At 31.5% G+C, this 12,725-nt stretch overlaps 1 protein-coding gene across 4 annotated transcripts in view; it reads right to left on the reverse strand.

Moving 5' to 3' along the window:
- shot (dystonin-like protein short stop) overlaps positions 1 to 12,725 on the reverse strand; it is a 495,344-nt gene that overhangs the window by 25,934 nt on the left and 456,685 nt on the right. For all 4 annotated transcript variants that reach the window (XM_088229644.1, XM_088229645.1, XM_088229643.1 and 1 more), the window contains 7 exons: positions 11,333 to 11,410; positions 9,721 to 9,762; positions 7,762 to 7,836; positions 4,928 to 5,099; positions 3,966 to 4,083; positions 3,301 to 3,530; positions 2,760 to 2,877 (listed from right to left, as the gene is read on the reverse strand). In XM_088229644.1, coding sequence (XP_088085770.1) covers positions 2,760 to 2,877; positions 3,301 to 3,530; positions 3,966 to 4,083; positions 4,928 to 5,099; positions 7,762 to 7,836; positions 9,721 to 9,762; positions 11,333 to 11,410 — 833 coding nt within the window. The remainder of the gene's footprint in view (positions 1 to 2,759; positions 2,878 to 3,300; positions 3,531 to 3,965; positions 4,084 to 4,927; positions 5,100 to 7,761; positions 7,837 to 9,720; positions 9,763 to 11,332; positions 11,411 to 12,725) is intronic.

The raw sequence follows: 12,725 nt of genomic DNA on the forward strand, positions 1-12,725 counted from the left end.
AATAGCCTAAACTAATTAAGCGTGTTATTTAAAAACTCGATCTCTTTAATGTACCAGTTTTTTAATTAATTTTGCTCGGGTCGAAATACATTTAAAAACATTATTAAAATTAAGTTTTTTTTTATTTAAGACAGAAAATTTAAACAGTTATATCATTAAAATTTAATAAGTACTAGTACAAATTTTACTGCCAATTCTCAATGAAATTCCATGGCAATTAGTTCATTTTATGCATTTTTTTCAAACACGTAATTAGGTAATCACCACACTTTAAATTGTTTATTTGACCAATGAACAGTTTCACTTAGTCAATATGGTTTATGAAGTATTTTCATTAATTTACTACAAATCATTGCATAAATATATTTTTATTGTGTTTGGACCCGAGCATTTCAACTTAGGAACGTTTTTGGTCAATTTTAAATATGTGAATTCCAATATGTGACATAAAAAAAGCGTTGCATTAAATGCATGAAATAACCATAAAATGGTTGTAAAATATTATCTAACTAAAGGATGTTTACATTTAAGCCAAGCCTTTGTTTGATAAGAATGAAATGAATTTTAATACTCTTATTGTAAAGTAGAAATCCATTAGTTTGAAACCTTAAAATCGGCTAAAATTTGCTGTGTACCATTACTAATGGGACAGTAAGAAATTCACTGATGTTTGTCAATATAGTAGACTCGAACTTTCTGTACCAATTTTTTTTAAACATTTGTATGAAATTTTCAGTTTTCTTCATTGGTTACACAATACCAATGTTACTGACAAAGTTTTGTATAAATATTTATGTTTTAATACAGAAACATTAGTTGATCATATTGATAAACATCAGTAAACCTTTTCCATACAGGTCCAAAAAATGCTTATGAAATTACTTTTGAATGAAAAAAAAAAATTGTTTGATTGTTAATTTGACAGCAAAATAGTTTTGATTCAGAAATTGTTGCTTTAAAAATTTACCAAAAATGTTCCTTTTGATTTTGAATCTGATAAAAACAAATGAATTATGGAAACATAAACTGGATGAAAAACAAAAATTATTGTTAATTTCATAGACAATGTGATAAAAAATTAAGAAAACATAGGAGGTTAGTATTGTCACAGTGTTGCCAAATAAACAATATCTTTTGTTGACCATAAATTTGAAAGACCCCTTATGTGATCCATTTAAATAAATTAAAGAAAATGGCTGCGTTTTCTCAAATAAATATGAATCGAACCAGCGACGTAATTAAAGTCTAATGCGGTAATCACTGCTACGAGGCAGACAAACTCTAATCTCATCTACGGATGATTGGTGTAAATATTTCTAAGAAAAATATAGATTTCTTTAATTTTTTAATGAAACTAGAGCGATTTCTTTTTTCACACTAAAACTTACTCTCAGAGGTTAAAACACATAATGTATTTCTTTATTTGTTCTTATTAAAAGAAATAAAATTACTGTGATAAAATCAATACTGATTCAATTTTACTTTCGATTGTTTGAAACGCAATTATTTTGTATTTTAAACCCTATAAATTTTAATTAAAAAGAAAGAATGAAATAATTATTGTATTTAATAAGTTCTTTAACAAAGGAGAAACACAGCCATTAAAAACCGTATTTTTTTTTTTAAACAATCTGCAAAAATATCAAAGCATAGATCCATAATATTTAGAACTACCGAACTGTAATATGAATAAGAAAGCTTTGAAAAATGATTCATTTGAATTTATAAAAAAAATCTTAGGCCGCAAAAGTGTAAATAATTTTGAAAATATACACATACATATTTGCATTACAAATAATCCAAATATGTTAATTTTGGGCCATTTTCTGTTTGTAGTAAATTAATAAACGTGGTGAAACAAATTCTGTTCGGGCAGAGCTTGGACCTCGGACGTTCTGATCCAGAGTTCGCAACACTTCACTTCCATGGAAAACGCAATGTTAACAATTATTATTTTCTCACTTGAGTTTCTTATTTTTTTTTTGTCCCATTTAGTGTTTAAATCTTTTGCATAATTTAAGAAAACTAATTGGTCTTTTTATGTTAGAAAATCGTTGTTTTTAATACTTTTTGTGTACGACTGTATGTTTTCTGAATAAAATAAAATAAAACACTACCGTGGGACCATAACCTGTCTGTATATTAATGATGGTGTTTTTTGTTGTATTATGTCTAAGCGGATGAAGAATACACTTCTGTGTGTAAAGTAGACTAAGAACCCTGGATGAGTTTTTTCGACTCGATGGCCACTCTCGGGTAATAACTCGGGTCACTCCTGAATAAGGAAATCAAGTGGAGATGAGTCCGCCTCGTTGTGAAGTATTTAGAGCTTTCGCCTATCATTCGTGAGGTCTTGGGTTCAATTCCTGACAGGGTGGACTTAAAATATTGATGTTAAACACTGTTTAAATTGCAATATTCTATTGTTCCTGGACTAGCACCTGAAGCGTAAAACTGATCACCTTATTCCATGTAACAGATGCTCGAAATAAGCTGCATTTGGTGTATCAATTTAGTGCTCTATGCACCACTGGGTGCGGAAAGGGGAATGACAATGATGATTATATAAAGTAATAAATTTTCCTACAAAAGATATTTGATTCTCAAAAAGACAGACTTTACGTATGTATGTGTATAATATGTTTTTGTACAGTTTAATCAAATAGATCCGAATATTACAAATAATGCTTTGGTATATTTGCGAGCCGCCCACAGGGGATGAGTCGGAAGATGAGTGTGACAGTGGTAAGGAAACATACCTCTGCATGGATCGTTCTTGACGAGGAACTCGTCGAGGGCGACCCAACCTCCTCCCACTCGGACCATCACGGTCGAGCGGAGGATTCTTACGAGCCGAAGTTTCTGGGAATCACCGAACTGTGGAAGAAAGAAACATGGGGTTAGAGATGTTGCAATGTTTCTTTGAGAGAACTTACACTACAACTACTAGTATATAATATTGATATATTTATTTATTAACACCCATAAGGCTTTTACATATCGATTGCCTGGTTCATTGACCAGGCATGAAATTGTGAAAAATGCACTTGAAAACATAACAAATTATCTACAAATTAAATAAAATGTGTGGTATTTACAAATGAAACGGTGCATCTGGCACGGTTTTCACATTTGCAGTTGTAAATAAATTGTCACGTCTGACTACGAGTCCTAAGGGACTTCTAACGAAAATGAGGGCCAGGGAGGCACTACTCACGAATTGAAATTCCATTTACTTCACGCTTGTAACGCGTCTATTTAATAATACGTCATCGTAGGACAGTACGGAAGAAACATTACCCGGTATTTCCCCTCGCCGACTTGGAAGACCCTGAACTTCTGCCTGCAGGTGCACAGCATGACGAGGCGCTTGACCTCGTCGTGGATCTTGTCGGCGTCCGTCTCCGGGCGGCGGTCCACCCAGTCGGGGCGCAGCGCGGCGATGAACTCCTGCCAGTCGATCAGCCCGAGGTTGTTGCGGTCAAACAGGTCCGCCACGGCGTTCATCTCCAGGCGGAAGGTGTCGAACTCTGAGGAAGAGAATCAGCGTTAGGAAATATTAAGCATTTTTTTCCATTTCACCTTTCCAATTGATGCAATTATTGCTATCGGAGGTTACGACCAAAATAGCCAGAAAAAAAAATAAACATTAAGATAATTTATCCGATGTTAACAAAAGTTGTGTCCGTTTTTTTCCAAATTTAAAAATGGGCAGAAGTAAAACAAAATGGTTAGGGTTATTCATCATTCGGAACAAATTTTTAATAGCGCTAAAAAACATTGTGTTTGCTTTTACGCTACATTTACAAATGTCAAGTAGACGAAAGTGAGCATTATTGACACCTTTTGTTGACGTTCAATCTAGGAAATAAAGCAGCTTGCGATATTTGCGCAGTGTACGGTGAAGATGCTATGAATGAAAGAATAGCTCGTCGATGGTTTTGGGGTTGCAAATAGAAACTTACTGGTATTCATAATGCCATCGATAAAGTCATCTCGGGGAATAAGTCCATTGTTGTCCTTGTCCATCTTTCTGAACAGATCTGTCAGGCGAGACTTCTTGTGGTTCATGAACTTGAGGAACTGTAGAAAATGAGATACGTAATCAATTAGAAAAGGAAGAAAACATGTGGGAAGAAGAGAAAGGTGTTTTAATATAATTAGTTGAGGGGCGAATTGTAAGCCTTGCTGTATTCCAAAATGAAAAAGGAAAAGATCTGCTTTAGACAGGTATCTAGTTTAATTTTAAATGTATTTGTACGAGGGTCGATTGATATGTTCCACCCCTGACCAGCTTCAAGTTAACCAGTCGTGCTGATGTGTATGCATTATGTAGCCTCGTATGTCTACGGGTAAAATACCGAGCGACAAGCTGAAACCTGCAACGGTTTAGTTACGATAGGCCGCTGCAAAATGCTGCAAGATGCTGATTCATCAAGGCAATGCTCCAGCATACATGACGTTAGTGTCAATTGCTGCTATTCATGAAGATGTGTTTGAATTCCCAAAACTCAAGGAACATTAGCATGGAAATAAATTTTTGGATGACAATGAGGTCATGTGGTGTGTAGATGAGTGGCAGGCAGGAGTTGGACAAGTGTTCTGTCAGGAAGCTATAGAAATATTGGAGCATCGCTGGGAGAAATGCATACAAGTCCAGGGGGACTACGTCGAAAAGTGAGTTATAAAAACATTGTCTCATCTCCTTTAAATAAATCAGAGGTGGAGCATATTAATTAATCAACCCTCGTACTATTATTGATGTTTTGGCATTGTTATTTGAATATTATAAATCAAAGATTAAGCATTATTGCTAGAGTTAACAAAACACGAAAATAATATCTTCAAAAAATAAAAAAATTGTTACTAAAAAAGTTATTTTAAGAGAGGCCCAAATCGTGAAACACTGTGGGACTTCTCAACTCACCCTCTTCCTCCAGTCGTCCCAGCTGAAGTTCCTGACTTGCTCGAGCTCCTTGAGGTGCATGAGATGATCGTGCAGCCTCCTCTGCCTCTCCCAAGCCAGCAGCCAGGTGCCGCGCCATTTCTCCCACAGCAGCTTCACACGGCCCGACCTGAACTCCGGCTCTGAACCCTTGCTGCATTGCCCAACAGAGGTACAGACACGTCAGAAAGGATACAACACTGAACTATTGCAAGTGACAGGCTTATTAGACACTACAAGATATAGATTTAACTGGATTATTTTGTCTAATGTTACTCTTTTGATTATCTAATGATTTTTTATTTATTATTCTCTTAATTATTCATTCATTTTAGCATCATTTTCTGAAATTCAACTGTGTACTTTGTAACAGGAATCTGTATATTTGCTTATTTACAAACATTGTGTTGTAATATTTTAACATTGTTTACAATAATAAAAAAATCCTGGACATAATTTCCAAAATGTCACCAATAAATTTAAATGTTTTGCAAATTATTTGCAAGTCACAAAAGATTTCAGCTCTACCTATCTAACCTAACACTACTTTCATTTTAATAATTTTATAAACTTCTTAAACATTTTTAATTTAAGCTATTTAAATCATAAAATTATATTTCAAAATGAGTATGGAATGGGTAACTGTCAATTATTAAAGATGTACATTTTAATGTTGCTCAAAAACAAACTAATATTATTGTATATCGTGTAACAACACAGAAAACAAGTACTGTGCATTTGTATAGAAGACAAACAATGAACAAAAAAGTGACAAAACACAAAGCCACATTTAATATAAGTTGAAATGATAACATATTTTTCTCGCCATTTTGGAATAAAATGAAAACTGTAAAACGATTTTGATTTTTAGCTAATTCACAGGTAAGTTTTTATACAAAGAGAAAAATATGCCAGGTTTTTTAGTGTAAGAGGATCGGTAATCTACAATTAAAATGGAATGCCCAAAATGTTTTTTTTGCTTAAATCCAAATGTACTAAAAATTAATTTTAGAATTTATATGACGGTATCACGGAATTTCAAATTTAATACTGTTGTCATATATATTCCGCTGTATATCATTTAGCAAAAAATTATTGCTTAAAATTATAAATATGTACATTGGATATTTGGATTTAAACTAAGAATTATATAATGTCGACACACCCAACAAATCATTTTATATGACTTAAGTTAATATGACATAATTATGGTAGCGATTTTCCGGTTTGTTATGCCATGTGTCTGCCCATTTTGAATGTTCTAAACACTGGCAAAACTAGCTTTTGGCACATGGGATAACAACCCAGAAAAAGATATTGAAAAATTATGAAATTGGGCATACCGACAGTCGATATTAGAAGCTCTAAATTTGCAATTTTGTGTTTCGTTTGCAAAAAAAAACATGTTTTAAATTTCCGAAATATGTACATTAGAACCCGTGAGATGACACATTTCAGAATTTTTAAACACAGTTTTTAATGTTATTGTGACTATGCGATTGGGAAAAGCATAAAAATATATGTATAATCAAACAACGATACACAAACAGTACAAAAACACTACATTATATAAGATTTTTAATACTGAAACTACTAAAAAGCATCGGGATAGAAGGAACTAAAAAATCAAATAAAAATATACAAACAAAACTGTACACAGGAAATTAATATGAACATGTACATAATAAACTCCCCAGAAATGCTCAGGCATATAACATATTTGTGTATCATACAACTTGACTGGAATAAGACACCGGGACTAGCAAAGATCCAAACATTTAATGCGGAAGAACCAATCACCTAAAATATATTCATTTTAGCGTTTGTTTTTACAAATCAAGAAAAGTTATACCCAAATCACAATGGTCGGTCGAAAGGTTTAATTAAAATATGAGAAAGATATCAAAAAACAAAATCATAGAACAAGAGACATGATTACATAACAAGTGCACGGATTATTTCGCTGACAAATTATTTCATTTGCTTTCTTAAATAACAGAGTTGACAGATACGCTCTCAATAAAAGAAATCAAAATCTGGGTGAAGCAGATTAGCATAGAAGAAATATTTGAATGACATTTTAACAAAAAAAAAACAAATTTTAAACTGCAAAGTCCTTCAAAGGAGAACTCTTAAATCAATTGTGTACATATTTTTTTCATTTAAATAAACATTCTTTTAAAATAGCTTTATGAGTTGATCAGCCTCATCTATAGCAAGATGAGATTGGCAATAAACATCCTCTTACCAATCGTCCAAATGATTTCCTTAACAAAATCAGTAAAAAAATAAATATCTACAGAAATAATGTCATAATAACTGTATGTATTCAGTGAACATGCAATTGCAATTGCATACCTATGGCTTAGAATGCTCTCCCATCAAAAGTGCAAAACTTAAAAAGTGGAGTAATGCATCCAAAAATAATAGTAGTATACCCCTGGATACACTAATTTTAAGAGAAATGGAATATGAAATATATGGATTAGAAATGTCTAAAAATTACAGATAGTTTAGTTTAAAATAGCATTTTTCTTATAAAACAGATGTTGTTACAAATTGAAAGATTTCAAAACAACAAATGAAATTGCATATTGGTTTTTTTCCACACCATCAGAGTTAATGGACTGTAGGATTTTAATGATATATTCATTAGTTTCAAAGTTTATAAATTAAATTTTGTAAAACATGATATAAAAACGATTTCAATAATATACACTGAAGATTTTGCTATTTTAAAATTCGTTAAAATTTTCTCCGCCATTGTGATTTGGGCAGACATATTGGAGCATAGTGTTCCCTCCCCCATAACTCACCTCCCCTGGGGCGGGAACCTCGGTCCGTAGTGAGGCAAGTTCCTATCCGGAGTCTCGCGGCCCGGACTCACACGGCTAGGGGGTTAAACCATAGAAATAAAATTCACAGAAAACCAAAGAAAAACAGAAAAAAACATGCAATGATGCCGGAACTCGCCGATCTATAGATGTTCGAAATTGGAATGCGATGCAGAGGTGTGGTGTGCGAATACACATGGCTTTCGAAGCAAGTTATATCTAAAATGGCGCCCAACCAAAATCTTTGTAAATAGATTTTGCAAACTTTACACAAAATATAATATTTAACAGAAGAAGTATGAAAAATGACTTTAAACGTTAAATAATTCATTTAATTACATAGTCCTAACAAAACTTCCTGAATTTATCAAAACGTTTCAGGTAAAGAATTGAATTAAGTTGAGAGTTTTTATATGCATATTGATAAAAAAATTCTCTCTCTTTTCAAATAAAGTTAGATTTTTAAATGAAATTGAGTCTATGATTCATTGCAAAAGAGAGGAATGGACATTTTTTGTATCAATGGCTGTCAAGACTTGTAAAAGGATTTTGAATTGTATCATATGTTTTTGCAAAGTTTGCAAAAAACAATGGCAACGATTTTTGCTAGGAATGCGTATGTATATATATATATATAATGTACACTTTTAAATAGAAATGCAAGGCAAATAAAATATAATATACAATCCATCTACTGAATCAAAACTTCAATGTAATATTGTTTGAAAAAGCTAAATACGATGTGTATGGGAGGTACACTTTTATAAAAAAATACGAAAATATTTAACCGTTAGAATGCTACGCGGCGCAAAAGCGCTGCGATCGTTTGTATCGAAAATTGCGGCGCAGCGCAAAAGCGCTGCGAGTTTCAGTGTGTTTTCGGTGCTCCGCGGGAGTGCACGTACGCTAACCTCGCACTTTATGTTTAATAAACATTAATAAACAATACATTTTATCTTTATAATTAATAAAATTGATTGATATTTGTCTAAGTTAGAGTGTTTTATTTGACACCATTATTTTTTCCTCTAAATTAATCAATATGTGTATAGCAATTTTCATTTATTTTTGCCGAAATTGCTTAGCACTAAAACGGTTAAGCAATAATTATTCATTTTAAAAATACCCACAGACAAAAATTTAGTTTCATAATTAACTCCGCTATCTGGATAAGCAAATGCAGTAAAACAAACTTTTTAAAAGGAATTTTCGTATACCTCCCCATCCCATTAATTTTTAAATTAGGAATTTTATTTACAACACACTTTTCAATACATTAGATACATTTATTACTTCTACAAAATCTATGCTTTATCAAAGATACAGTAAACAAACTTATCTATGGAATTGAGAAAGGCATCACAGTCAATATATAAAAATATATTTGAAAATATTCCAAATTTTTTTCATAATTCATCGATTTCATCACAATTTCCTTCTCCGCATCCAGTGGTGCATAAGAAACTGGATTAATGCTCCTTTGTAGCGTATCTTGATCACTTGTGTAAGGTTTCAGGTGCCAGAACAATTTAATATTGCAGTGTAAAAAAAACACTTCTAAAAGTAATATTCCACGTCCACCTTATCAGGAATTGAACCCAGGACCTCAGGCGTTGAAGGCGAATGAGCCAACCAATATGCTAAAAAGCGAACTTATCCACATTTGATTACCTTTTTTTGTACTGCATTTTTCTTCCGCCCAGAAACAGATAAAATTTAATAATAATTAAGTAAATATTTATAGTGGCGTTCTATCCAGTATGCCTACTTGACTTGTATGGGCAAACAGTGGACAGTTTGTTGTCAAAGTTCACAACTGAATAGAATATGACTGCATTAGTTCAACTTTTGTTTATTCTATAGATAAGTTTGTAGTACTGTATGAATATATCTAGGCCTAAAATAGTCTATGGTCTGAGAGAATGAAAGATGGATGCTAACCTTCCTCGGCGGTTATTGCTCATGTCCCTGGAGCCTTTGAAGCTGCATGTGTGATGGAGTGATGCGATGGCGTGTGAAAAGGACAAAACAACACAAACACACGTGAAAATCAAGCGAGACAGGCACGCACACATTGACAGGGGTGCGTGAAAGAAAAGTCATTTCAGTAATATTTCAATTCGAAATTAGTCATATTTGAATTTGCAAAAAAACAGATTAAAACATCTTAAATAATAATAAACACACTGCTTATTTTCATTTGAAAAATAAGGGATACGTGCAATATAAATTATTATTTGTGGAAGATTAATTATTTTTACAGTATGAATTTTATGCAAGATTTCTTAGTTACTAAATTAATGTTGTATAAGATAATGTAAATTTCATAGTCATAATTTTAAAAATCATGACTATTTTCACTAAGTTTTGCACAATAACCATGATTATTTTTGACAAATTGTATACTTTAATATAATCCTGATTATTTTCAGTAAGTTTCCCAACAAGACTCATGATTATTTTTGGTAAATTACATAAGCTTGTGCAAATTAAATGCATTGCAATGTAACTTTATTATAGTTTATATCTTGTGGAAGATATCACTTTGCAAAAGATGTACTAATATTTTTATTGTACTGAACAAGTTGACGAGTGATATGAGATGTTATTTTATCGACTTTTAATTAAAACTATTGTGTCATAATATATTATATCCCCTCATAACAGCACTTTTGCTGATTGGGAATATTTCATACAAATAAAAAATAAAACAAATAAATAAATAAACTTCTCAATTTTCTATTTAGAAGTGACTTTTCTTATACACAGAGAATGAAGATAAATAAATGCATGGTGAATATATAATATAATAATATGAAAAATACACATCAAAATGGACAGGACTTAGATTACTGTTTTTATCTTTTCAAATGTAAATATTTATTTATAGAATTTGAATGAATTTGATACGTCACAAATTCAATTAACATACTGCTCATAAAATCAGAAATGTATATTTTTAATTCAATTTTGACAAATATTACCTTAAAAAATGAGATATTTTATCAAAAAGTATCATCATTTGTGGATGATCCCGTGTAGGTTGGATAAGTTTTGACCGTTTAGCTAGCATTGCAGGAGTCATCTTTAGGGTAAACTATTTTCTGTGACAACACATGGTTATGGTTTACCCCAAAGTTGGCAACCTGCAGCGGCAGCCAAAACATGGATGAATCCAATTTACACGGGACCGACTAAAAAAGACGACACATATTGCTAACAGTTACCGTGAATATCAACGCAATTATTTAAAGTATTTTAGATAAAAATTATGAATAGGATTATAATTTTAACTTCAAAATCCAACATTTAACTGCTAAATAACACTACATATTCAAAATCAAGAAAATAAGTTATCGTTCTTAAAAAATTTAAATATTTCAATGGAATAGACATTGCCATAAAATATTTTAAAGGTTTAAAAAAAAAATACTTGAGAATGAAAATATGAAAAAGAATGATGAAAAACTGATTTGTGATAAGGCATGATTGAAAACAAAAAAAACACACGAGAAAAATGAATAACAAATAAGCAAAAAAGTGCAAAACAAACCTTTGTCTTCGGTTCAATGAGCCATAATAATCAGGTGAAGCTTCGCGTTCTCTGTGCAAATCATGCTGGGATCCTCTTCTGATTGGCCCAAACCAAATAAAGAATTGAAAAACAAAAGCGAAATTGAAAGAAGTCGTTTTAATTTGGCAAAAGTAGTTTGAATTTGGAAAATTATTCAATTTTATAAAAAGAATGCAAATTTAAGTTAAAATTTTCATTTGGAATAGAAATTCAAGCATGTTTGAGACCAATCAGAATGTTTTGTTGTGTTTTGTATAATCCAGGCAGGCGATGTTGGGTTTTCGTGCGTTGATTGTGTTTTTGTTGGGAGCGTGCAAACGTACGTTTTGTGAAAAGAAAGAAGAAAAAACAAATGTTACTACAAACATACAACACGGATGCGTACAAAATGAAACATATTTTATAAAACACGGGTTAGTTGAGGCGTATAACGCAAAAAAGCAAAACATTTTAAATGAAAACATAAATTAAAAATCACAAAAAAATTACTATGTTAGGGTAAGTAATTATCGTCAAATGAACTATCAAATTTAATCATTTTACAAAAAAGTACATACGTCCAAATAGACTAGACAGTATTGTACCTTCTAGAATCTCACCTATGTCAAAAAATCAACAGATAGAAGAATTGAAGAAATATGGAAACAGGCAAAATAGGGTATTTTCACAAATCAAGATTACAGTTGAAATTATACAAAAAATATTTATAGCGGATTATTATGATTCATATAACATAAAAATCAATGTAAAAAAAACAAGTTTTCATTCATAAATTTTAGGTTTAAAAATGAGCACATACAAAACAACTCGCAGTTGGCGTCATTTTCGTCAAGAGCATTTTTAACAAAAATTGCATCCAAGCATGGCACGGTAATTCAAAATGCGCATATTTTAAACCATCATGGAAAATTTATCCGATTTCGAAAGAAAAAAATTATAATAGCATTAGCAATGTAATTTTGTGGTCATTTAAAAAATCATAATAAAACATGAAAATACCCTATTGTGAATGTTACACAGTGATCGAAGCGATAATTTAAAAAAGATAATGACAGGTCACAGGCTGGAGACATAGAAATTTGAATGGTAGGTAAAACATTTATATTATTATTTTAAGTATTTTGATAGTCAAAATGACAATAAAAAAAACACAAATAAAAAGCATTTCATTTAATACTAGATTCATTATGGATTTAAAAAAAAATTTTTTGAACAATTGTTAATTTTACTCTAAAAAACATAAAACACACTAGTATGCATAGTCTACGTAATTTGACCAATGATTCAAAAATTCTAAGATTAGATCTACATATGAAATAAGGGCAGTTACACTTCCAAATCTGATTGGAAAAAAAAAACATTGCCTACTTCT

This window comes from Micrasema longulum, unplaced genomic scaffold, assembly GCF_059751315.1.
Source record: "Micrasema longulum isolate JH-2025_06_02 unplaced genomic scaffold, ASM5975131v1 h1tg000691l, whole genome shotgun sequence".
Lineage (NCBI taxonomy): Eukaryota > Metazoa > Arthropoda > Insecta > Trichoptera > Brachycentridae > Micrasema > Micrasema longulum.